Raw genomic sequence first — 26,683 nt, 5'->3', positions numbered from 1 at the left:
TTCACTACACAGCTGTATCATGATACAGTGTTTTCAGTACATAGCTGTATCATGATACAGCATTTTCACTCCACAGCTGTATCATGATACAGTGTTTTCAGTACATAGCTGTATCATGATACAGTGTTTTCAGTACATAGCTGTATCATGATACAGTGTTTTCAGTACATAGCTGTATCATGATACAGTGTTTTCAGTACATAGCTGTATCATGATACAGCGTTTTCACTACACAGCTGTATCATGATACAGTGTTTTCACTTCACAGCTGTATCATGATACAGTGTTTTCCCTTCACAGCTGTATCATGATGTACATCTTTTAAAGTATTCTGAAGCCTCTTTGTGTCTTTAAACGCAGCACAACACAAGGATACGCAGCAGAGTCGAACAACCTTGTGCTGCATTTTTAAATGTGTGTTTGCACATATATTACAACATCCAGTCAAAGTGCAGTCCAGCCAAGGAGAAGAAGTGCAGGAGGTTTCGCCCGCAGTTGCAACACACACTGCTGTTACTATTTCTGTCAGAGTCGGCCTTCATTCACAATACACTGAGAGGATGACACACACACACACACACACACACACACACACACACACACACACACACACATACACACAGTAGGCAGCCGCTCAGCAGCAGTATGTGGCTTTCTCTCGCTCCCTCTAGTTCTCCCTCTCACACACACACACACACACACAAACACTCACTCACACACACACACACACACACACACACACACTTGCTCGCCTGCAGTCGGCAGGCTGGGTGTGTGTCGGGCTGACGCTCAGAATCCGAGGGAAGAACGAAGAGGACGACTCGTCAGGTCTAGTCCGCGATCAACTCAGATCCAAGTCCTCGCCACGGTTGTTTTTAAAGAGCCAGGGTCGTAGTGGACCTCAGGGACCGGCTGTGGACCTCAGGGACCGGCTGGGGACCCCAACTCAACTCAGCGCCTTCACCGAGGGAGTCTTTTCTGCTAATGATGAGGAACACTCATAGCATTTCGCTATGTTTGGAGGCTGAAGCTCCGGAACAGATGGTGAGAAAATGTGTGTGTAAGTGTGTGTGTGTGTGTGTGTGTGTGTGTGTGTGTGTGTGTGTGTGGAGTAAGAAGCGCTTACTTTGGTACAGTTTAGTTTCTCACACCTTGACATTTTATTTAGAATTTATTTACGGGGAATAATAACTAATTATGACGATTTAATTATCTATACTTGCTGGTTGTTGCATCTTTTCCACGGTAAAATGTGTTGATATGACTGATTTATATTTTCAACTGAACGAAATAACTAAAAAAGGAGGCTCAAAATGATGAAACCCAATTAAAAAAATAAAATAAAAAACAGATATTACAAAATCATGTTGTATTTTCATCATATATTGTTTTCCTTTTTAGTCATTTTCATTAAAATATCCTCAATATAACTAATAAAGGAGAAAACATCTCAATGTGATTAAATGCACTTTATTTACTTTCAATTTAATTAGACGAACCAAGAAACACTTGGAAGGAAAAGGGAAAAGAAGCTCCTAAAATGATTTATGTCACTCTTTATACACCACAAACCTTTAAGAAAAATAACATATTTATTTATTTATTTGTTTTACCTGAAATTTTCGGCGTTTTTATATCTGATGTTTGTGAAATCATAACTCTTTTGACTTCAAGACCTTTTAATGGTTATTGTCAGTTTTGGCGTTTAATTCAAACTGTATGAGGGAAAAGAAAAACACGTCCAGGATCACAACGAGTGACAATGTAGGCTAGGGAGGTCGTTCACCTTGACCTAGAGATAACACAAGGGATACCTCAGACATATTTGTTTTCAGGTCCTCGGGTCACCTTGACCCAGAGATAACACAAGGGCTACAGATCTTTGTTAGAAGATCTTTTTTTCTCCTTTTTCTTCCTTTTATATATTATTGTTCAATGAAATGGATATCAATTGAATTTGGAACTTTTTTTTTCCTTTTTGACATATTTAATTTTTTGTAAAATATATGAAATATGCTGTTATTTTTCTTGATAATCTTTAAAACATGTGAATTAAAAAAACGAAATAACATACAATCAAATTGAGAATGAAGCTAATCTTAGTTTGTCCTTTTAATTATTTAAATTCATTTCCCCAAGTTTTCCCATCATATGCAAACCTTTTTTTTGACTTGACCCGTTTATCTTTGTGGTATCCCTTGTGTTATCGCTGGGTCAAGGTGACCTGGAGGTCTGAAAACAAATGGGTTTGTGGTATCCCTTGTGTTGTCTCTGGGTCAAGGTGACCCGGAGGTCTGAAAACAAATGGGTATGTGGTATCCCTTGTGTTATCTCTGGGTCAAGGTGACCCGGAGGTCTGAAAACAAATGGGTTTGTGGTATCCCTTTTGTTATCTCTGGGTCAAGGTGACCTGGAGGTCTGAAAACAAATGGGTTTGTGGTATCCCTTGTGTTATCTCTGGGTCAAGGTGACCCGGAGGTCTGAAAACAAATGGGTATGTGGTATCCCTTGTGTTATCTCTGGGTAAAGGTGACTCGGAGGTCTGAAAACAAATGGGTTTGTGGTATCCCTTGTGTTATCTCTTGGTCAAGGTGACCTGGAGGTCTGAAAACGAATGGGTTTGTGGTATCCCTTGTGTTATCTCTGGGTCAAGGTTACCCGGAGGTCTGAAAACAAATGGGTTTGTGGTATCGCTTGTGTTAACTCTGGGTCAAAGTGACCCAGAGGTCTGAAAACAAATGGGTTTGTGGTATCCCTTGTGTTATCTCTGGGTCAAGGTGACACCGGAGGTCCGAAAACAAATGCGTTTGTGGTATTCCCTTGTGTTAAGTCTGGGTCAAGGTGACCTGGAGGTGTGAAAACAAATGGGTATGTGGTATTCCTTGTGTTTTCGCTGTTGTGAAGAATCTTGAGGAACTGTTCATTCATCTGACTTCTAAAAGCTCATTTTAACTCAAATATCTTGCAAATCTTGTTATCTGGCATGTTTTCAAAGATGTCACTTTAGATGACGTGAGACATGCGAGTGTCACTCTTCCCTACATCACTCTCAAAGTGCAGCTCTGGCGACACGTGTCGTCTCTAATAGTTCCCCGGTGTCAGCTCGCTAATGCTCGGCCGTACGGGAGCAAATCCCTGCATCCAGGGTTCAACATCTGGAGGAAATCCTCCTCACAGAAGCCGACAGCAGCAGATTATCAACCGTCCAAGCGAGCGCTCGGGTTCCCTTAATGCAGAGGCTGTTGTTTAAAATAGTCTGTGAAGATTGTGGGAGTAAAGCGTGTGTGTTTGTTGCTCTCCCGCCTCGCTGTGTGGATGCTGTGTTTGTGCTCCTGGCCCTTTTTTTTTTTTGGTCCATGCTTGCCTTGTTCCTGGATTGTCGGAGGGAAAATGTTTGGCCACCAGGGAGGGGAGTGTGAAGAGGAGCGCCTGTCAGAGGCCATTAAGCAGCGAGCGGGGAGGACACGCCAGAGAGCGACGCTCGCTAGACCAGGAAGTGGAGGTCAAGTCAGGCCTGGAAGAAGTCCGTTCAAAATGTTGTCTTCCAACGAATCAATCAGATGCAACCTGTCATTCAATTCATGGATATCAAGTCATTCTAAAAAGAGGATTTGGGAAAAGAAATGCTGACCATTACCTATATGTTATGAAAATATAGGAACAAATGTAACATTAAATTTCTAATGATGATTTAAAAAATGAATGTCTAAACTTGATCATCAGCAATTGGGATCAATTTTCTCCTTCATTTATTAGATTAAATGAATGTACACATAAAGTGAAGTACATCGACAGTAGGGGGCAGTGGACTGACTCTTGGTGTTTTTAAGTCATCCTTAAATTCAATTGTTGTTAGTGATTGGCTGATGAAGCTTCATGAAACAGTGTCATATATTTAGAGTTCACAAGGGTTTGCAATTCTGTTAAGATGGCTGTGTTTGGAGAAATGTATTCACAGACTTCACCGAGGTATTAACTATTGATGTGTTGATGAAGCTTCATGAAACAGTATCTCATTCTGTTTAAAAATGATGTGAGGTTTCAATTTTATAAAAGGACAGAGTTGTGATGGGTGGATGAGGCCTCATGGTACAACATCCTAGTATCATGATACAGTGTTTTGATTTTGAAAGTCCACTAGGTGGCACTCTTGGTTTTAAAATGATTGCAGGTTTCATTTAATCAGTGGACCAGAGTCAAACATTATAGAGCAGAGAGTCGAGTGGCCTTTTAAAATGAAGACACTGTATCACGAAACAATGTATCAACAGTAGCAAAGCATTCATTTAAAACAATGGGACGTAAGTCCATCGAAAAATAAAAAATCACTCTGAGAGCGCAGACAAGAAGCTAATTAATTTTTATGTATTTAGTACAAATAATAGGCTACCTTTTTAAAAGAAATATAATTTGTATCCTCAAATTAAAATGAGCTCGAGAGCTGGCAGTTTAGTTCTTGATCACGCTTGTAAAACCAAGTAGGAACTTGTGAGTTTACTTTACGGGATCACGAGGGTAATCGGAATCACCAAAATTGGATAATTCACAGAAATTAATTGATATTTCTTGTTCCAGTTTTGGTGTTTTGTTATTTCATTGAAGGTGCGAAACTTCCTCACGTGAGGAAATCGTACTCCGAGACAAAGAAGTGCTATGATGGGCAGCAGGAGATAAATGAGTAATATTGATGATGGTGCTTTATATGCTAACGACCAACATTTTATTGAAGATATGAATTAAACTAAAGGGCAAAAGTTTTGAAGGTTGAAGTCTTCCTCTCCAAGATGAAGTAAGTCCCTCATCATGACCATGTTTTGAACTTATTACTTTATAAAGTTCTCCCCCGTCTGAAATCTCAGCGAACGAGAGGTTACGAGAGCATCCATTAGGACGTAATAATGGCTATACTTCTACTCCAGCCAGCTGTAATCCCGCCCTGCTTTGTTTTACAAGGAGTCCCTCTGAGGTGGAGACTTCAGGGATCGATGATGCATGGTGACAATCCTGAGACTCGGTGTAGAGTGTGGTGCTCTAGACAGAAAGATCCTCGGGTTCAAAGTCATCAAGAGCATCGAGAGACTTCTTAGCAACTCGCTGCTGCAGACACATCCGGATTTACATCCTTCTGTGAGTTGACTCACACTTTCCTCTCACGGATTAATTCATCTTTTGACACCTTTTCCTTGAACATCATCCTCCACTGCAAAGATGACATTTTAATAGACAAAACTGCCGACAGAAGGAAAAACCTTCGAGCTTGTTCGAGAACATCTTCTGATTCTTCAGTTAAAGTTCTCGATAAAAACACATCTGTAAGTAAAAAGTTTGACTTAAAATCATTTACACATTTATCTCATGAGCCACTGGCGATGCCACAGAGAACCAGATAAATCAACAAACTCTTTCTTCAAGTTCCACCGCCTGCAGTGCAGTTAAATAACGTCAAATATTCAGAATACATTGACTTTAATGCAGCTACAAGTTCAAATGCATCTCTAATGCATCACTTTGATGCAAAACTGCTTCATCAATTTTGACGTAAAGATGATTTATTCATAATATAAACATCACTGTCGTTCTCATAGAGAGGTTCTCCTTTCATGTAGTCGTAACTTAAGGCTGCTGATAAACGAGGCTTCGACGCAACCTTTGTAAAGAAGGTGTTGTTCAGGTTCTTACGCAACAACCTGACCAGGCCTGATGTGTCAGGATCGTCTGAGGATTATGCGTCGTCTTTAAACACAAACTGCTCGTGGGACACAATTTGGGGATTGAATAGAGCAAGTGTTGAGGAAGTTGATTGAATGATTCAAACTGAGGCGACAGACGCCTCCGGGCAAAACCAGTTATTGGCTGCAGAGAAACAAAAAGGCTAATAGAGAATTTTAAAATATAGGTTTCTGGCTCAAAAAAAGGGAAACGAATAAAAAAAAAAAATACAAAGGGAAATACACAATACGTGAATAAATAGGGAATAATAATCAATGGTTGATTATTACAAGAAACCAAAGTAGTATAATTTCTTTCCCTCCATTTCTTTTAGTGGCTTCGAAGCAATTCACGTCAAGATTTTATTTTCATCTTAAACATCTTAAATAGGACAATTTTAGAATTTTTAGACTTCTCAGTTAAATGCGAGTTAAATTAATGATTAGAATGAATTTCTTGATTTTTTTTGTTGTTGTATAAAAGTGTTTATCCTTATTTATATTTAAACTTATTTCAATGTATCTTCTTCATTTACTCATTAGTATTCCTACTTTTATATCCATACTTATTTATTTCCCACATTTATTAAGTAATGATGACACTCCGGATTTTCCAGTCTAGTTTTTAAACCATGACGACTAGTATGATGACAAATACTAATAAAGGTATTTTTATGCACTACTGTTATATGTCTTTAAGCTAACAATGTCCAGTTCAATTGGGTAATCATTTTTCACAAATAGGCCAACTCGAATTTCAAGCAAATTATATGTAAAGTTACATTAAAACTAAGCTCTTGTTAAAACGTACTAAATAAATTTCGGATTTTGTTGTAGCACCTTTGGAGGCTGGATTTGCATTTTAAACTGAGGTCATTTTGGGGTCGAGGGTGTTATGCTCACTCATACAAGAGGCGAACATTTTACATTTTTTCGCAGGCCTAACAAAATGTATTTTTACTGAACTGTTTCCAACAGAAGGAATACGATAGATCTATGTTTTAATTCTATGAGGCTATTATTAATATCTCCGCGGTGTTTTCCCCTTCATCAAAACACTTACTTATTTATATATATATATATATATATATATATATATATATATATATAGAAAAGTAAACTTAACTAATTGATAATTTGCTACTAAGTTTAGTCTATTTAGTCTTGATATCTTCTAAATCAACTAAAATAATTTTCTACTTAGATTTTCAGCCAACCATCCTTAGGACCACATTTAATGACTTGTCGGGCCAGATTTGGCCCCTGGGCTTTGAGTTTGATGTAGTGTAAGTAATGATATGTCGAACATTATAGCGTGTAAATACACTCAGCATGTTTTCAAAGTGAGGCTAACACTTAAATCATTGAGGATGATTGAGGAGAGAGAGCTTCCCAACCCTAATCCTACAGATAATGAGATGACAGGATTTGGATAACAACGGGTTTTCATTCAAGTTGGATGGATTTTGCTGAGGCACCAAAGAAACACTAACAGCTGGTGCGCCGACATTTCAGTCACGTCTCCAGTATTTACATCATCACACATCTGCTGTTTTGTTGAGGATTTCATTTGAAAGACGTTCAAAACTGCAAACAACAGCCCCTGTTTGTGTGTGTGTGTGTGTGTGTGTGTGTGTGTGTGGGTGTGTGTGTGTGTCAAGCAGTTGTTTCAACACCATCTGGACTCTTAAATAGGCGACTCTCCCACTCGGATTGAGGATTTAAAGTGCGGTTTTAATGGCTGTAGTGTGGGCGGCGTCTAATCTAGCTGATGGTGCATTTGACAAGCCATTTCTTCGCGGCTTTACTCCCAACATGTGCATTAAACTTAACGTTTCTGCACAGGGATCGTTGGAAAACAGGCAGTTACGATATCTATTACAATGGCGAGTGATACTGTGATGTTAATATATATTAACATCAGGCAAGGAGGGTTGTCTTCTGGTCTTTAGGCATCATATATTTAAATGGAATTTTATTTCATACTTGTGTGTGTTCTGTCGTCTTGATTAAGATATGTCAAGGATTCTAGGACTTGTATGGCTTCTAACTGCTGCTGCTCGCGCACCAGCATGCATTCAGGACTAGCAAATCAATTGGAAAATTGAATTAAATATTCAAATCAGACAATTCAGTTACCAAAATAAATATACTTTAATATCACTACAATGACAAAACATGTCATGGGGTGTGTTACTTATCGCGCACTTCTGTACTTACACTCAGTATTTTGAGTACACAAGTGATGAGCAGTGTGTGAAATTGAAGTATGCAATGAGCACTTAATTGGCACAATCAAATGGCCAGAAAATTAAGTGTGGATCGATGGATACTTTCCACCCTTTATGGCCACATCTTAATGACGTAGATGGCGCTAAACAGAAGCTACGTCCCTGATGGCGTGTGTTCGGAGCAGATACCGGCGTAAATGCTTCGAGAAAACACTCATTTTACCACAAAACAACCCAACAGTAAAAAGAAAATAAAACAAAGATGAATTACTTGTTTTATTTGGAGAAAAGGGCTGTCATGTGTCAGTGATAGGGTTCCAACGACTGCTTGCAATCAGCATTAGTAGTAGATTAGTAGAAGAAGTCTTACAGTGTACTTTAAAGCAGTGCACGATTTAAGACACAGAAATGGTCTTTTTTTTAAGTAGTGAGTTTGTGTTAGTTTGAATCCGGTTTGAATCTGGTTTAGCCAATACCATTCTTTTATACATTTTAAAATGTATTTTGTAAATGACTTTTCTTTATTGTATTTTGTGTTTCATAAATTCATGTGAAATGAGTTCCTTTTGAGATTCATGGATGGTGCCTGTGTTTTTCTGGATATAGATTTTCTTCCTGATCAAATTATTGCATTATCAGGGTCCACTAGATTTCACTCTCTGCTCTATCATCTATTGCTTTGAAAAACTATTCCATAACACTTTTTAATCTGAGGGCACCACCTACTGATTTGTATAAAATAGGACACTGGTTCTACAGTAGAAGCTTCATCAATCCAGAAGAAAGATAAAGCAACAATAGGTAAGATTGAATAGGTTTGTTTTTGGCTCCTCCTAGTGTTAGGACAAAGTATATTTGTATCAACTTCTATGAGCTTCAACGACTTCCCCGCCCATAAATGTAGTAAAGAGGTTACAGCTTCATATACCAGTGGAGTGAGACATTGAGCTTTTATTGGAATTTCCTTTGGTCAAAAATTCCATTCAATGAATGTTGAGTCACTGAAGTCTTTACCAAGTTGGTCAGCATGCAAAACCAACATCGTTGAGTCAGCAACAAAAATGTAAGTGAAACATCAAATTGTTTTTCTTGTTTTCCTAACCATGTTAAGCATTTACTAAATCTCTCCGTGACACATTAAGTTGTGTGTGTTGCATAATAACACACCTCCAGGACTCACACATCCAACAACCATTGAACCAAGACGATCTAAACAATCCACTTGATCTGGGATCTGCATGGAGCCGTTTGATGATGATAACAGCGGAATAATTGATGATACATTTGATCAAAACTAAAAATCTTGATGGGAGACAAGAAGCCAGGAGCGAGTACAGTTGCTAAATACAAGAACATAGCAGGCCTGCTTGTGTGCACCCCGTGAATCTCGTAGATATCGAAATGACTGGTCGACATTTTAACTGCAGCCGAGGTCGCCAACATGACCCTTTAATAGACAACGTGATGAGCCATGAGTCTTCAGGGCTGATTTACTAAGACCCCCATTAACCTATATTAAATAGCAAGCACTTATCAGAAACATGCACAAAGGGCATAACCACAGATTGCACTTAAGTTACCAATATTCTTTGTCCAAAGTGTTAAGAGCTTCGACAAAATCTAAAATCAGAAATGATGATGGTGAGACGCAACTTACACGGTGAAACAGGAAAATTAATAACTAATGCATAATCCTTCCATCAGTGATCTGATCCAGCCTTACACCCCAGCTCGGGCTCTGAGGTCTGTGGATCAGAATCTACTTATGGTTCCACGCACACGGTTCAGGACCAGAGGAGAGAAATCTTTTCAGGCTGTTGCTCCTAAGCTTTGGAACAATCTCTGTGTTTGATGATCTACTGACTCCTTTAAGAAACATCTTAAGACGTTTCTGTTTGTTCAGGCCTTTCCTTGAATTTCTCGAACTCCTGTGTTGTTCTCAGTATTATCTTGATCTTTAAAGTATGTACTTTTTTGAGTATTGTATTGATTGTTAAAGCGCTTTGTGACCCTGGTCTCGAAAAGCGCTATATAAATAAATATTACTTACTTACTTATAAGTAAGTGGTGGGAAACAAGGGGCAAAAATGGTAATCAAGGTCACATTTCAATGTTTACCGTCTGTACTCTACACTCTTAATGGTGCGTACTATTGTGATATTATGTTTTTAATCTGGGATGCTAGAGGGAGTATAGTTATATTTGTTTGTCTATGTTAGCAACACGTTGCCTCATAGCAAAATCCTCCTGCATATTCGACATATTCCATCCCTTTGTTTTTTGTTTTTTTCTTCAAGCGTTGACATCAACAATCCCTGTTTCTTAATTATCTTAAACACTAGCATCTTCATAGGTCACTATATCAACGTGAACATTAATAATGATATGTATCAAGTCAAATATTCCCACACCAAGGCCACAAAATTACTTTCAAGCTCGGATTTTAAACTGGTGACGTAAAAAATTAAAATAAAATGAACAAGCACCAGACAAACAATAAAACATGTGTATGTAAAATTTCCTTGTGTTACAATAAACAAGCAATTTAAAGCTTTACTATGTAATATTTTGACATTATTCAGTATTATTATTTTACATAAAATGTTCTGTATTGATTGGTTTAATATGAAACGTATGATTGCTGCTGAAGAATTCTGTAGCTATTATTTTAACAATGCAGAAATCACTATTAACTCATTTAGCGTCGCTGGTTTAATGAATAATAAGAAAGTTGAGTCCCAAATAACAGAGCGACAAATAATTTACTTTTCACCTTCTTTTTAAAGGCAGCAGAGTCGTCATGTAGTTCAAAGTAAACTGGTTTCATTCAAATACATGAACACAAATGATTAATATTCAGGCTTTTCTTTAAAAGGAGAAAACTAGCAAAAACAAATACAAAGAAACATCTGAAGTGATGACATGGTAACGCCATGCAATAAACCAGTTTTCAAGTTGCATTAAGACCCTAAAAAAACTACTTTCCTTCAACATACAGTACTTCTCAGAAATATTGGGAAATTGAATCGATTTCTTTATAATTTAACATCTTTTTAAATGAAAAAATACTGATTTAAGTTTCTTTTTTAATCCACCTTACTTGCTGGAAATTGCATCATTCACAAGTTGATGCAACTCTCATTAGAGAATCTTTGAGTCGTGCTCACAGGCACTTGTGGCATTTCTGTGATGGTTCGGGACTTCAGCACCAACTCCGGGCAGCCGGGAGAGTAATAATAAGAGGAGTGTCAGGCGGCGCAGGAGGGGTGGAGGAGAGCAGGGTTTTAATATTCATCTGCTCTGACAGTGTTAGATAGTGGACTTGGAAATAGTTATAATAAATGTCCTACATTTTTCACGTATTTTCGGAGCGAGGATAAGAGGGGGAGGATGTGTGGGGGCGTCCGAGCAGCAGAAAGATGGAGACGCTGCAGCAGAGAATCATGTTGTGGACATTAACGTGATTTAGTTGAGGACAGTAAATGCATCACCAAGTTGATGCTTTCACATGATGTCACACAAACTTTTTTTTTGTCAGCGTTAATCAGTCTAAAAAAAAATATCCTGAATGTCTTTGACATAATATGGAACTGATCTGAATTCACGAACCATGTAAAGTACTTGTGTTTATGTGGCCCCTATGAAGATTAACCTTCATGATGATTCTGTGACCTATGAAGATGCCAGGGATTAAAATAAGATCAGGAGCAGAGATTACGGATATCGACACATGACTTCCAATAACAGGAAAGCAGAGGTTAAAGGAAAGGAATTTGACGGTTATATTTGGAAAAAGATAATAAATATTTACCCTCCAATAAAAAGAAAGTATAGCAATAAGACTTTTACTTCCTGTTACAGACCGTTTGGAACTGAAAATATACATTTTGTTTGGACCACAACCTTGAATTATAAAACATTTTGGCCCCTTGTGTGATGTGGTTTGACACCCCTTTTTTAAACGTATCAAGATTCATTTGAATGGCACTCAATCACTTGATCAACTTTCAGGAGACAAAACATGTCATCATCTTACATTATTTTAGGGTCGCTAGGCCTTTACAGAAATGTGAGGGAAACTCATGTTTTAGTTGTTTTTTTGGCCACAAGGCATACATAATTATTGTATATTATCATTTTTTCTTATTAAATATACAGTAAATAGACATACAAATTAAGATTATTTTATTTGTACCAATTTTTTTATATACTTTACATTCGTATTAGATTAAATCACAATAAATAGGAAAGGGTGGAAGTAGATACATTGATTATTTGCCGGATTTTCCGCTGAATTTCCAGTGTGCAGTTGTAAGTACCATCAAAAAAAGCATTGCAAAGAGCATTAAAAAAAACAGCTATTGCTCATTGATAGACACTGTGTACAATCAATAACTGCTTATATTGACTCAATCATCGATTAAGAGGCAGAGAATTTATACATTTGAGCTTCTTCATTTACTAAAACATTCATCTGCTGACATGCATTAATGAATAAATTATTTACCTATCAAAAATACTTCTCAGGTGCCAAACGGCTCTTTTTGCCAACCCCCCCCACCTTTACTTGATTGACTGATTTGTTGTTGTTCTGCAACATCAGCTGTGGCTTTCAAGAGCTGCCAGCCTTTGGCATTCAGTGGCACTTGTGACTGGCATCTCGGTGCCAACGTAACAAAAGGCGGACCAGCAACAAAAGACAGACCTGGAGGCAGCGGAGAGATGATGAACTGACAGCACTTTTCTTTCAGCTTTATCTCTCACACACACTTCCTCTCGGCGCCCCCCCCCCACCCCCCGCCTCGACTCGTGAAAATCGTCCTGAACAAACGTGTTTGAAGCGAGCAAATTAAAACTGTCAAAGTATTAAGAGATAAAAAAAAAAAGGCTCCTGGATCCATGTGTGCGAAACAATGCTGGAGCTGGAGTTGCACTCTACAGAAATAGCATGTGGGAGTTAAGGAGACTGAAGTTGGCATTGACTTTCTACATGGTTTGTGTTGCTGGAGAAAATGCAGGATTATGCCACTTCATCATGAATATCCTGAGCGAGGGAGTCAGTGTGGTAAGAGAATAAAAAAGGGATTGAGGACGAGAGGAGCGGGATTTAACAGCACAACCTCAGACCTTAAATGCCAATATACTGCGGATTGGCTGTACAAGAGGTTTTCTTTTTAATCCTTGGCCCAATTCCGGATTTAGCATATGGAGAGTTTATAGTTAATATTTGAAAGAGAAAGCAGGAGAAGAAGTACAAAGAGTTCACAATAAATGGTATTTAATTTGACAAAAGTGGATTCAGATCAGATCCTCTTCAATATGACCGACCAAAAACAAGGCTTAAGAGATTTCTAAAGGTGTAGGACAGATATAAAGACAATATATCCATGTGAAGAAATCAGATTTAAATGGCAAAAAGGTCTCTGCGACCATATAGCCTAAAGAAACACAAGCACGAGCAGATGTGTACTTGATAACAAAACCTTAAAAGATGCTGGTATCTTTCTATCAATCTGCCTCAAAACCCCTTAATGGATTTTTTTTTGCTCTTAGAAACAATCACTCTTCTCAAACAAGAGCACAATTTCGGAGTCGGCCAAAAATCATTAAGCAGTCTAGCTCTTAGGCCAAACAAAATGTACCAAACTGTTCTCAGAAGGAATGCATGAGAACATGAGTCTAATTAGGAAAGTATCTTTACATGCTTGTAATTATTCTCTGTGTTTTCTCTTCATCAAAATCCTTTCATTCAGTGTTACACTTGATGCACGTCTCTGTGGTACTACTTTACTATCCAATGGACGGAATTACACTGCGGGATGGAATTGTCGTTGTGAAGTTCAGAGATAGTTAAGAGATTAGAAAAGGACCCTGCATTAACATCTTTAAATACAAACGTATCCAGTCCAGCAAAACTTTCAGTAACGGCTTTACCTCCCAATATTTGATCTGTTTCTCCCAGAAAAAAAAACAGTTTTAAACTCAGAGGCGTTAATCCTAATCTGCATAGCAAACTCCTCTTTAGGAAGTGCTCAAAATACGTGTGTGAAAAGACTAGAAGACCATGTTCTGTACTTAGATTGATGGGGATCCTATGGAAGTACATTTAAGAGGAGAACCACCAAATGTGTTTGAAACTAATTGGGAATTTCTATTTCCAGGATATTCCCATCCGGATTTTGGAGTGAGCGTGCGGTGGCAAGGACAGCTGGAGTGTAAAGCTACAGTGGTGTTGATGAGGCAGACATGAGGAACGTCGACCAGAATGGACCGAAGAACCTGGAGAGTCTGGGTTAGTCTGAACTTCATCCAGTAGTAGGGTCACCATCGTCATCACTGAACACACAAGGGTTCCATTTGGACCTGCTCTTAGCCCTCCTCTTTTTCAGTGGTACAGGTTAGCAAGTTCAAGGTCACCATACCGATCTCCACTCTTAACATTTACTCCAGGAATATTTAGTTTTTCAACACACAACAATTGCATTAAAAATGAATGTTACGAGGATTAAGAGATGAATATTCCATATAAAGCACTGTACATTTGGAACTACTTGAGAGGGGATTGAAATCTCTTACCAAAATGACCATTAAGAAAGATTTAGTGTCTCAACCAAGCATACCTGTTATTGACATTACTACAATCAATATTTAATCCAAACGTCAAGTTGATTGACTCTCAATGATTGACTTGGTTTTGTCTTCCTTTAGCGTCCAGGGCTCCTTCCATCCTGCTATTGGTTCTTCTTGCACTGGTGGCTTCAGTTCACGGCTGCCCTGAAGTCTGTACCTGTTCTGGTAACGCCACCAACTGCTCCTCAGCCGGTCTCTTCTCTCTGACCCTGGTCCTACCGCTGCTGGGCCAGGACACCCTGTCGCTCTGCCTCAACATGAACAACCTCTCGTCTCTGAGCTCCTTAGAGACGTACAATCTCAGCAGCCTGGAGGCGCTGGATCTTTCCCAGAACAAGTTCTCCGTCCTCCGACCCGGAGTCTTCTCCGGCCTGAGTGGCCTGCGTTGGCTCAACCTGTCCAACAATTACCTCGGGGGCCTGGCAGCTACCTCAGAGAGCAATACAAGCAGCGACACCTCCCCAAGATTAAATGAAAGCCAGGTGACGATCGGTCTCAGCACCGAGGTTTTCAAAGGCCTATGGCGCCTGCGAGGGCTGGACCTGTCTTCTAATGGACTTCACTTGCTTCCAAAAGGCCTCCTGGATGGGCTGCAGAGACTCACCTGGTTGTCCCTGGCGAGGAATCGACTTATATTTTTGGACAGAGTGACATTCGAGCCCTTGGCTGCTCTGCAGCAGCTTCATCTGGCTGGGAATCCATGGGATTGTAATTGCAGGCTGCGGGAGTTCAAGCACTGGATGGAGTGGTTGATTTACAGAGGTGAGCCGTTATTTGTGTCCATTATTGTGTCCTTGAGAGCCGTTAAAATGCCTTTTTCTGTCTTTGTGTAGAAGGCGAGATCGATGAGATGCAGTGCAGCCTCCCCGGGAACCTGATGGGCAGGGACATCCGGAGCGTACCGGTGGAGATGTTCAGCTACTGCGTCCCCCTCCCGAAGGAGGTGGTGATCAGTCACGCCACGCGGCCTCCCTGCCCGCCGGGTCGGATCTTCAACACCGACGACTGCATCCGCCAGCGGTACCGACCGGTCAGCGTCCGCCGGGCCCACGGCACGCAGATCGTGGCCGGAGTGGTGTGCGGCACGGTGTGCGTGATGATGGTGGTGGCAGCGACGTACGGCTGCATCTACGCCTCGCTGATGGCCCGGTACCAGAGGCAGAAGAGGAAACGCGGGCGGCCGCTCATGGCCGAGTCCGGAGGCGACACCGACATGGAGGACGGACAGATGACGTCGCCAAACTCCCCGGAGGAGATGCAGCCGAAGGAGCCGAGCGTCGTGCACGGGTATCGGATCAGCAGCTTCTGAATTTTTCGAAACCCAGATACTGAACCTCGGCCGACTCTATCCAGAGAAGGAATCCCTGCAGCTTCTGAATTTTCGAAACCCAGATACTGAACCTTGGCCGACTCTGTCCAGAGAAGGAATCCCTGCAGCTTCTGAATTTTCGAAACCCAGATACTGAACCTTGGCCGACTATATCCAGAGAAGGAATCCCTGCAGCTTCTGAATGTAATGGTTGATCATGGGAGTGGAGCTTCTCTAACTCTATGGATACTTGCTATACCCTGCTACCACTCTTAGCTTGTGAAGTTCCCCCCGAAGCTGGACCTTCATTCATCGTCTTTCTTCGTATTTGCACCCAACAAGCACAAACCTATGGTCTCGTACATCCCTGTTACTGATCGTTTTCCTTTATCACTAATTCACCTTATCTATAGAGTCCAAGGAATACATTTCCCGATGATCATATTGTTTCGCCTCCCATTTGTTTCCAGATGAATCAGAAATTCTTAATAATCGTTTTGTTTTTTGTTGAATAAATGTTACGACACTGCAGGGCCAAAGACTCATGAACACCCTTTCTATTTGTGACATCACATCCTGTTACAGCACACACTCACGTACATGGTAACTTTAAGTGGTTTCACGTATTTGACAAACATTTAAAAGCAAAAATACTCTCCAGTTACCCAGTTCATTAACCCACACAGAAAAATATGAGTTTGAAAGTCAATTACAGAGACGCCTGCCTACACTGCCACCTGGTGGACAGACAGCACACTTCTCTTCATTGCGATAAAAAACTGGATTCTTAGTACGATGAACGTTCTCTGTAAAAGCAGATTTAGCAACGTAGTTATGTTCCCAACTATCCAACTGCTAGAGTTTGTGATTCTATCTTGTTCTCATTCTGTATGTGAAGCAGATTGCCGTGTTTTACTGAAGGACTGTTCATGATGCCGAAGAAAAATAAACTATATTTATCTAAACAGGATTTTTATGTTTATGCGAGTATATTTGAAGAATTCAAGACTGTAAGGACATTTAAAAAAGTGTTTTTCAATTTCAACTGTCAGTTAAGAAGCACAGGGAAAAAACCAAATGGTGTTAAATTCAAACAAGACGTCATCAAATCTACAACAGCAGGTCTACAACAAACTGCTTTTGCAATATGGGTTGTTCAGTCATAAAATACTAAATTATTTTTGCTACTATCCATTTTACCATGACAGTGGAAATAAATATTTGATTCACTCACTTTATTTTTAGCTTCCTGTTGGACTAACTGACTTGATCTTTATTTTAATGCGAGATACAAACTGTAAAGCAATATAAAAACAATGTTGTTGTCCACATTGCTGAATAAACAGCAATCTTTTTGTAAAGAAATTGCAATATATTTATTTATTTAACATTGTGTTTTCTGTGTAAATTTAATGATTTAATAAAATGTTTATAGGCGACTTATTGATTGCTTTTTAAAAATGTATTTTGAAAGTAAAATTGAATCTGATACAATGCTGCTTACACAAGCTGTGTCTGTGTTTATGGATGTATTTTAGACACATGATGGTATTTTCTGTCGACTCACCTCCTGCCATGGCGGTTCGTCCCTTTGAAGACACTGTAACTGCAGTTGCTGCTATGAAGAACTTGATTCCTGTGGTGTAAAAAAAACGAGCACCGCTTAGATTTTGCTCCAGATTTGGCACAAGCAGACTAGAAGGAGGTTCAGATAAAGACCTTTTTCGACGACAGGATAGTAGTAGAAACTCCCGGGTGTGTTTTCCACGGCCAGTCGGTACCACAGAGGGAAGTGATCAACGGTAAAGAGGTTTTCTTTGTCAGATGGTGTCAGGAAGTTTCTGCACATCACAAATGGTGAATAAGATTGAACATTGAGGGTTTAAAATATTTCAGACAATTTAAGGAGTCCACACTTTATATCCACTTGTTGGCAAGAGGAATTTTGTAAGATAAGATTGTGGTTAGAATGATTGATTTGGGTCTGTTTCAGAGGAAAGAAAAGGTGTTTTTTAAACTGTTGTATAAAGCAAAAAATTAAACAATTACAAAATGTTAAAGTTGGATATGAATAAGTCTCAGCTTCATTTAAATAAAAAGATTTTCTGATGAAATAAGTTTTCATCAATCATCATGAACTCAAAATGTGTCACTGGAATCTGAAAACAAGCAAATAAGAACATATTTGTTAGAAAATGAGCAAACCAAGCTGTAAGGAACTTACTTGCTTTACCTTATTACTTTTCTCATTCAATTACATTTAATTTCAATAAGATAAGAGTTCAGAATTTAGTGTGTATTTGGCTATCAAAAAAAATAAATGTTGGTGATGTAACAATAACTGTATTTAAAAGTAAATAAAACCACAATTGTATCCAAGTGACTTCTTACCTTGCTACTCGGGCCTCCACGCCAGCATATCTTATTATCCTCATCAGACCAGATCTCGTTCCCAAGAAAGCTGTTTCAATTCCTGGTTCAATCCTGCACACAGAAAACAAAAATATCAATACAACGATATATTGCAGTATTTTTGCAGAACTGTATCCATTTATTTTTTTTTATTTTGTGAAGAAAAAAAATTAAACTTTTTTTTTTACAGCCCAATAAACTGAAATAAATAAAATCAATGAAATCAAATAAAACAATTAGATTTTTCTTAACAATTACCATGTAAATATTCATGGCATTTGTTCATTTTTGTGTAGCAATTTAACTGTGTTACACACTAATTATGTCCTCGAAGCGAATTGAAAAATTTAATTTTACGAGACCCCGGGGATGACTGAGGACGAGAGGATACAGTAGATATTGTTCGGATATTCGAAGAAATTAAGACGGTCTGTTAATTCTGCATCACCAACTGAGAAAAATCTCTAAACTTAGGAAAATGTTGTCGGAACATGATCTGGAGCTTGTAATCCATGCGTTTGTTTCTTCTCGTCTGGACTATTGTAACAGTTTGTTTTCATGTCTTAACAAGAAGGATCTGTCTCGACTGCAGTTGATTCAGAACTCTGCAGCGAGAATTCTAACCCGCTCTAGTAGAAGAACTCACATTTCTCCGATCCTTAAAACTCTTCACTGGCTTCCAGTTTCTTTCAGGATCAACTTTAAAATTCTGGTTCTTACTTTCAGATCTATTCATGGTCAGGCTCCTCCTTACATCACTGAACTGATCCAGCCTTACACCCCAGCTCGGGCTCTGAGGTCTGTGGATCAGAATCTACTTATGGTTCCTGAACACGGTTCAGGACCAGAGGAGAGAAATCTTTTCAGGCTGTTGCTCCTAAGCTTTGGAACGATCTTCTCTCTCTTTGCGCTTGATGATCTACTGACTCCTTTAAGAAACATCATTAAGACGTTTCTATTTGTTCAGGCTTTTCCTTGATTTTCTGGAACTCCTGTGTTGTTCTCAGTATTATCTTGATCTTTAAAGTATGTACTTTTTTGAGTATTGTTTTGATTGTTAAAGCGCTTTGTGACCCTGGTCTGGAAAAGCGCTATACAAATAAATATTACTTACTTACTTACTTACACCAGAGTCAAGTACTCGACAATATTACAAATATATCCTTGTTTTTATAGTATTGCAATATATCACTGTATATTTCATCTTTGTCTGTATCCTGATACGCATCGTATCGCCAGATTCTTGCTAATACACACCCAACTCACAGGTTTAATAAACATTTTTTTTTATCAAACAAGCAGACCAACAAATGAATGCAACAAGAGTGAAAACACTTCACCTGTCACTGAGCATCAGTGCGTTCCAGTAAGCTTCCATCGGCGCCGTCACCACAGCATCAAAGAGAGTTTGTTGAAGCAGAAGTTCATTACCTGAGTAAGGACACACAAAATGTTACTGACACCCGAGGGAGCAACTGAATGCTGCGTCATCCTACCATAATATAAACAAGTTGATTTGTAATCTTTGAATTGCAAGAGTCACACTCACACTCCAGATCTGGTTCTTTCCCCTGCAGGTACCGGATGGCAGCTTGAAGCTGAGAGTATTTTCTGTGGCTGGGATCGATGTCCGTCTCGCAGTAAGTCCTGAAGGGAAAATGCCGATCAATATGAGGTTCATTGTCGCTCTGAACAAAGGCGAATACTTTCTTACACTAAACACACTGAACTTTAAGTCAGTTTTATTTTATATCGACAATCTAATCATCCATTTAATCAGGGGTCTCGCGCTCAACTGGCTGGGGGGCGCCATCAGAGGTCAATTCTTGTCAGGACCGCGCCATGTTTGTAACATCTTTGAACTATATTTAGTGGATTTTTCTCTGTGTTTTTGAGCAAATTCATTCCAATTGCATGTTTTTTTTTTTAAATCTCAACTAAAATCTGGGAAAGGTGAAGTTTACTACTTTATTCAGTCGCTCATTCCACTTTTAAACAATATAAACGGCAAATGTTTTGACAAAAGATGTGTTTTCATCGGACAATTGAACAAGAAGATGGAGTTTAAGAGGTCAACTGGACACAAACCATTCCGAGGCGATGCTGAGGTCTGGCGATGTCAAGTCATGGAGGCCTGCAAAGGAACATATACTACAGTCATTATTTCAAATATAGATTAACTTAAAGTATCAGAAAAACAACATATGAGAGAAGATTTTGAAAAGACATTTTGAAGTAGCGAACCAGTGTGAACGTACCTTCCTCCACGGACACGTTTCCAAAAAACATGAATTTCCCAAAGCCTTTCGTCAGCACCATACCAAAGCTGGAAGGATTGTTGATCATGTTATTAGAAAAGTTTATAAATAATATATGATTTGTATTCATTTGTTCACTTGTTTCCCTTTTATTGATCCTCATTCAACTCATATTTTGCATGGCAAAAGTCATTTTAAGTTAATCGTGATATGATTTAAGGCTTTCCTTACCTGAACGGTGTGTCATCGATGTTGGTGTAGAAATATTCGTTCTCGAGGTAAAGAGGTCTTTTCTGTTGACGGGAAAGAATGGATTTTAATTGACTTCAATCCTCATGACCCGAGATGATTCCCAGGTGCTGAGTTCATTTATTTAATCTGGATAAAGGACTTACTGCTTTGTCCACAGATGCTCTGACGCTCAGACTCAGGCTTCCTGTCTCTCCTCTCACCATGGCCGTCCTGAGCTGCAAGAGAGTCAAACATTGACTTTCATCGCCACTTTTAACTCGACTTCGGTATTCACCAGATCGTCCGTGTCCGCCCACTCCACCTCCGACAGATCCACGCTGTTGTAGTTCGGCTTAATCTTTAACTTCTTTCCGTCTTTATACTGCAGGGAGACAACGTTAATGTTTGTATCTCCATCATTATAAATGACCTTCTCAATCTGCCCTTCAGAACATCTGTTTCACTTTCAGAGTCATTCTAATAAATCCTCTCTCTCTCTCTCTCTCTCTCTCTCTCTCTCTCTCTCTGACATAAATCTTTATTGTGTACGTAGATTATTGTTAATATGTTACCTTTAAAAATACCAGCAGATTAAGCAAATCCAGATTTACTCACCAGGGGTCGGAGGTCGGGGTGAGCCAGGATGTAACCATTGTTGGTGATGAGGAAGGCGTAACCATGAGGACCCATCTGTTGCAAAATAATATACTTTTAATCCGTTTAATTCTTACATCTGTAGGTAATATGTTGAGTAAACTAAGTTTACACAAGAATTTAACAGCATTTCCCAACATTGTTCATCAAACATGATTTGATCCCTTGCCTCAGTATTAATTCATGGAACAGAAAACATTCAAATACAGAGAGCAGTTATGACTTCATTTTAATGTCAACCACTATATATTTAATAATTGCAAATGATCTTCTTGACAGAAATTGCCTTTGTTTTTGTAACGTTTCACTTAATGACTCAACAGTGTCAGGTGTATATAACCAGGTGGAATTGGCTTTTATTTTGTGAATCTGACTATCTGTGTTCTTTCAGTTCTTAAATCTTCCTTTTCTCCTCATGTCATGGGCTGATAAAGAATTTTTCGAGTCCACTAGATGTCACTCTCTTCTCTATGATCTATTGCTTAGAGTTCTCTTCAATCCAAACCTCACTTTTAAACTGAGAGTTCCACGACTGAACTCTACTTTATTCATATAACATACAAATAAAGATAATTTGTTCTCTAAATGGAGAAGTATTTTTCTGCAGATTACATAAACTTTGTTGACTGGGCCGTGAAATGATTCATCGGTGTTAAGAGGGAAGTATAAAATAGTTTGGAAACCACTGTCAGAACGCACAATTATAAAACTAGAGTGTGTAGAATTTATAATTCTCAGCTTTCTTAAGTTAAAAAATATAATTAAGTTAATAAAAAAATCAGTTAAACTCACCATATAGAGAGATATCAATTTCATCACTTCTAGTAGAGGGATATCAGTGCCGACCACACCAAGAAGGATGCCATGGGACAGCTGGAGAGAAGGGTACAACCTTTCAAGTTTCATTTTTACACAATACCCACATACCTAAGAATCTTAAAATGCGACAAATATGTGCGAGTAACTCTTGTCTGCACCATCACAAGAACCTCACAACCAAACGAAATACCAACCGTCTCCTTCTTCTTGCTGAACACTGGCATGGCCACTGAGGTCATCAGAAGAAGACTCTGAGCTTTGGTGCTGAAGAGCTGGGATATTAGATTTAAAAGAAGGATTAAAATCGATTTCTTTTGACTAGAAGAATCCACTGGATGAAGTTGAATACATTTGATGTATGAGAAAGGTTTGTTGGAAACAAGAATATATATAAATAATTGACAATCATGCATGTTGAAATATGAATTCTAATTAAATATACAAACGTCAAAATTCCATATTGTCTAAAAAATATAATCTGCATTTCTACAAACAGCCACTGGATGTCGCGATTTCATCGATTTGTGGGCCGGAGATCACTAGTCTAATGTAATATCTTGAGATCATTACCTCCTCTGTGTTTGGAAGCTGCTGGTCAGGAAGTGGAAGACACACGGATGATGAGGATGTCAATGGACACGGATGACAAGACAAACAAAAGATGATGATGATGATGAAGACGACATGTGAAGCATGAAGAAAAGCAGATTCATTCAACCCACCACAGTGTCCATGTAGGCTTCGGTCCAGATGATGTCATGGTCATGGTTGATGACCATAGGCCTGCTGAGTACATGCAGATACTCCATGACGTTCTCCTGCACGTCAGCCAGCGTGGATATATGCGTGTAATAACCTGGAAGCATTTTAAATAAACAGTAATCAGGGAAATTCTAACTACATTCTAAACTAACACACAGAAAATACCTTTTGCTTATTTTGATCTATTTTTTTCACAGATTTTTTACAGTTCACAGTTAATTGATTTGTTGTTTTTGTTGATGCGAAAAATTGTCTCAACATTTCTGATGATGAAGGATATAAATATATCTCTTCTTTTGACTTTCTTTCTTTTCTTTATTTAAGACGTGGTTGATATATTATATATATAATATTGTATTATAAATGTTTCTTCCTTATGCTTTTTGTTAGAAATGATAATGATGAAAGTAGTCAAAAAAACAAAGTAACATTTAATAACAATAATAGTTATCATTTATATTTATTTATTATTTATAACACAATTTTAAGCCAGCTCAGTGACCTAAACTTGTCGGTTTAATAAAAAAGGAAAAAATAAAAAATTGCTATTGGGAATATGGAATAATTTCTAAAAGCTCTTTGAAAAGGGAAAGAACATTTCAGTTTTACATATTATTTATTGTAAGTATGAAAGTATATCAGTGCCGTCAGAATTATTAAATGGTTGAATTTAACATTTTAAATATTGTAATGTTGAATTTATCTTTTTAATAATTGATCGAATATTTTCAAAGGAATTACATAATTTTCACACATTCAGTTTTTTAATTAAAAAGAATGAAAAAATACAGTTTTTACAACCAATTTTTTTTTTATTCATAGCCTTATAAATTCAATATTTAAAAAAAAATCCATATGTTATTCATTATTATTATTAATATTTACAATTGGGCAAAAAAGAAAGGACAGGACCATAGAAAAGAAATGACAGGAAACTGTCGACATTTTCCAGAGCGTCAAAAAAAATGGTTCCTTTTGCACATAAAATTCAAACAAACCTTTATTATTGCAGGCGATCCACTTGGTGTTCTGGGCAAAAGTCATCTCTCTGCCGATCAGGTAGGTGAAGACCCGCACCTGAGCAGAGAAACACACAACATCTCTTAAATAAGAAGAAATTAGAGGTGGAATGACTATGGAAGTAAAAGGTAATTGGAAGAAGAACGGCGTTAATATCGCTAATAAAAACTTTTAAAAAAATGCCTCACCCTCCGATCAGGCCAATTGAACTCCTCAAAGATGGATTCAAAGTCCTCCATCGCTCCATCTGTGATCAACATGATGGCCTGGTTACACATGCTGCCCTGACCGTTAGCCCTGGCCTGGAATCAAAACACACAACGAATAATTAGAAAAAAAGCAAAAGATTTTAACCAAAAATTGCGTAGTCACCTCATTGAGAATTTTGAAGGACTCCTTCATGGCGTTCTTGATCTTAGCTTCTCCCTTTACATGTATTTCCTCCACCAACACCTTGAAGTGCTGCCACACAGACATGAGTTGGTTTTATTCCAATACTATTTTACTATTTTACTATGTTCAGTGGTTCAGTGGGTAATGTATGATAAGATAATTGCTATTAGAAATATGGTTCAGTTCATGACCACCCTGTGAATCCATCAGTACTTCATCATATCTACTGTATCAAACAATTGTATAGATCTGTATATACTATTTATAATATTTTTTCATGTGAAAGCACTGGTGATATTATACTTTGATACTTTGATACTATTTGGTGTCTAGGATAAGAAACACATTATGTATGACAACTAAAATCTGTACTTGTGCAAAAACAAGAGTTTGAAAAAAAAGAAGAGGGTATTTAATGTTGACAGTATCGGTTGTAGATACATAAAGACATTTTTTGGGGGGAAAACATGGTTGGAATACTTGTATTTGAACGGTAGCTGCTGTAAAAGTATTTTCCTGACATTCCTTTCATCTTGTTTAAAGTACAATTATGTGACGAAAAGTGTAGGCAGTGTCCTTAAATGTGTTATAGGTCATTTGATATGTAGTGATGTGCTGATGAAGCTTCATGAAGCAGATTTATATTAGGACAGTAGGTGGCGCCCTCAGTTTACAAGAAAATGTAAAGTTTCAAAGCAATAGATTGTAGTGCTGAGAGTGACATCTAGTGGACTCTGAGTGTGACAGTTTCTCAATTTGAGCCACACATTGTGATACAGCTGTGTAGTGAAGACACTGTTTCATGATACAGTATCTTCATTTTAAAAGGACACTAGATGTCACTCTCTTTATAATGTTTGTAATATTCTAATAAAAAAAACCTGGCAGATGTTCAAACTTTAAGTGCCATCTAGTGGCCTATAAAAGTTAAGACACTTTGCCACGATACAGAGTCTTCACTACAATGTTGTATCACAAGGCCTCATCAACCCATTAATAATTGTGATACTAAAAATGACTTATCAAGATACATTACTGTGATTTGCTTATTCACATGGATTTAGGAAAAAGAACAACTTCTAGGTTAATATTGAGAAATAAACTTTTTATTTTGTCATAAAAAAATCCAAGTTGACTTGGTTTCTGATGCATCAAGAAGTAGGTCAGCAGGTTGTCAGGGTGATCTGTATGTGTGTGTGTGTGTGTGTGTGTGTGTGTGTGTGTGTGCTTACTGAGCTTTCATTAAGGAGATAATGTACTTACCTCTCTGGTGTCCAAGTCAGCCTGGACCAGTGTTCCCTTAAAGCACGGTTCCACATAGCGTACATAGTCGGTGTACTGTGCTCAGAGACACACACGAACAGTCTTAGGATCATTGACAGCCGCTAAACGTCGTTTTAGGTCAGTGTGTGTGTAATCGGTCTGATTAAGGGGAAGATCTGTAGGTGTTTATAAATTACCTTCTACAACCCAGTGTGTGTGTGACGAATAGATAGTGTGTGTTTGCTCACAGCAATGACATTGACGAAGTCGTTCTCGCCCAGTGTGTCCAGGATGGTGTTGATGGTGTGTTTGGCGATGGTTATCTTCAGGCCCTTCATGCTGCCGCTGATGTCCACCACGATGATGATGTCTTTGGGGGACGTGGCAGCCTGGATGTACCTGAAGAAGAGGCTTGTTCAACGACCATACATTTCTTTTCTTTTCTTTCATTTCTTCTTTATCTCCCATGATTAAAATACATTTTAGGGAAAACTTGAGTAACTGATGATTATCTAGATGTTGATGATGTTCTGGATTCCTCTAAATCTGGCTACTGCCACCTTCTGTCACATTAAACATATTTAGAACAGTGACTTTTGGAATGCTGCAAATGGTATTGAATTATACATATTATATATAAGTGAAAGTAATTGACTTTGCAGAGGCCAGTTGGCTTTTGAGTTCCTTTATATTTTGTTTTTGCTCCACCTTCATATAGTATAGCAATACAGGGGGGACAATACAATAGACTACGATATATTGTGATATTGTAGTAACAAGGATATATTCCTAGTATTGTCTTAGTACTTGACTCTGGTGTTGAAGAATTCACAGACCACATGACTCTTGACGAAGTCGTAACTGCTTTCATTTGTTTTCAAACCAAAATATGTTGCCTAAGTCCACTGTATCCTCTCGTCCTCAGGATCTTGTGGGATTGCATTGTTCCTTTAGCTGCGTAGGCCATAACTACTGTTGCCATCTAGTGGCCGG

At 38.4% G+C, this 26,683-nt stretch overlaps 2 protein-coding genes across 3 annotated transcripts in view; one reads left to right on the top strand and one right to left on the bottom strand.

The window, feature by feature from the left end:
- LOC148074023 (voltage-dependent calcium channel subunit alpha-2/delta-4-like) overlaps positions 1-26,683 on the bottom strand; it is a 66,697-nt gene that overhangs the window by 28,645 nt on the left and 11,369 nt on the right. The window contains exons 8-26 of the mRNA XM_087796929.1: positions 25,939-26,089; positions 25,691-25,765; positions 24,407-24,496; positions 24,223-24,336; positions 24,013-24,091; positions 22,975-23,108; positions 22,447-22,524; positions 22,226-22,306; positions 21,395-21,469; positions 21,075-21,161; positions 20,944-21,015; positions 20,780-20,841; positions 20,549-20,616; positions 20,379-20,424; positions 19,840-19,937; positions 19,631-19,721; positions 18,270-18,362; positions 17,598-17,719; positions 17,446-17,514 (exon numbers count right to left, since the gene is read on the bottom strand). Coding sequence (XP_087653055.1) covers positions 17,446-17,514; positions 17,598-17,719; positions 18,270-18,362; positions 19,631-19,721; positions 19,840-19,937; positions 20,379-20,424; positions 20,549-20,616; positions 20,780-20,841; positions 20,944-21,015; positions 21,075-21,161; positions 21,395-21,469; positions 22,226-22,306; positions 22,447-22,524; positions 22,975-23,108; positions 24,013-24,091; positions 24,223-24,336; positions 24,407-24,496; positions 25,691-25,765; positions 25,939-26,089 — 1,685 coding nt within the window. The remainder of the gene's footprint in view (positions 1-17,445; positions 17,515-17,597; positions 17,720-18,269; positions 18,363-19,630; positions 19,722-19,839; positions 19,938-20,378; positions 20,425-20,548; positions 20,617-20,779; positions 20,842-20,943; positions 21,016-21,074; positions 21,162-21,394; positions 21,470-22,225; positions 22,307-22,446; positions 22,525-22,974; positions 23,109-24,012; positions 24,092-24,222; positions 24,337-24,406; positions 24,497-25,690; positions 25,766-25,938; positions 26,090-26,683) is intronic.
- Positions 852-15,878, top strand: LOC148074024 (leucine-rich repeat-containing protein 52-like). Of its 2 annotated transcripts, none has more exons than XM_087796927.1 (4): positions 852-1,044; positions 14,101-14,231; positions 14,648-15,331; positions 15,403-15,878. In XM_087796927.1, the coding sequence occupies exons 2-4, from the start codon at positions 14,186-14,188 to the stop codon at positions 15,876-15,878; spliced, it is 1,206 nt and encodes a 401-aa protein (XP_087653053.1). In that variant the 5' UTR covers positions 852-1,044; positions 14,101-14,185. The 2 variants fall into 2 exon arrangements, with proteins under 2 accessions (XP_087653053.1, XP_087653054.1); XM_087796928.1 differs by lacking the exon at positions 852-1,044 and adding an exon at positions 5,066-5,127.

Source organism: Callionymus lyra, chromosome 8 (genome assembly GCF_982586985.1).
Source record: "Callionymus lyra chromosome 8, fCalLyr1.hap1.1, whole genome shotgun sequence".
NCBI classification, from domain to species: domain Eukaryota; kingdom Metazoa; phylum Chordata; class Actinopteri; order Syngnathiformes; family Callionymidae; genus Callionymus; species Callionymus lyra.
This window is presented reverse-complemented; position numbering and strand designations above follow the sequence as displayed.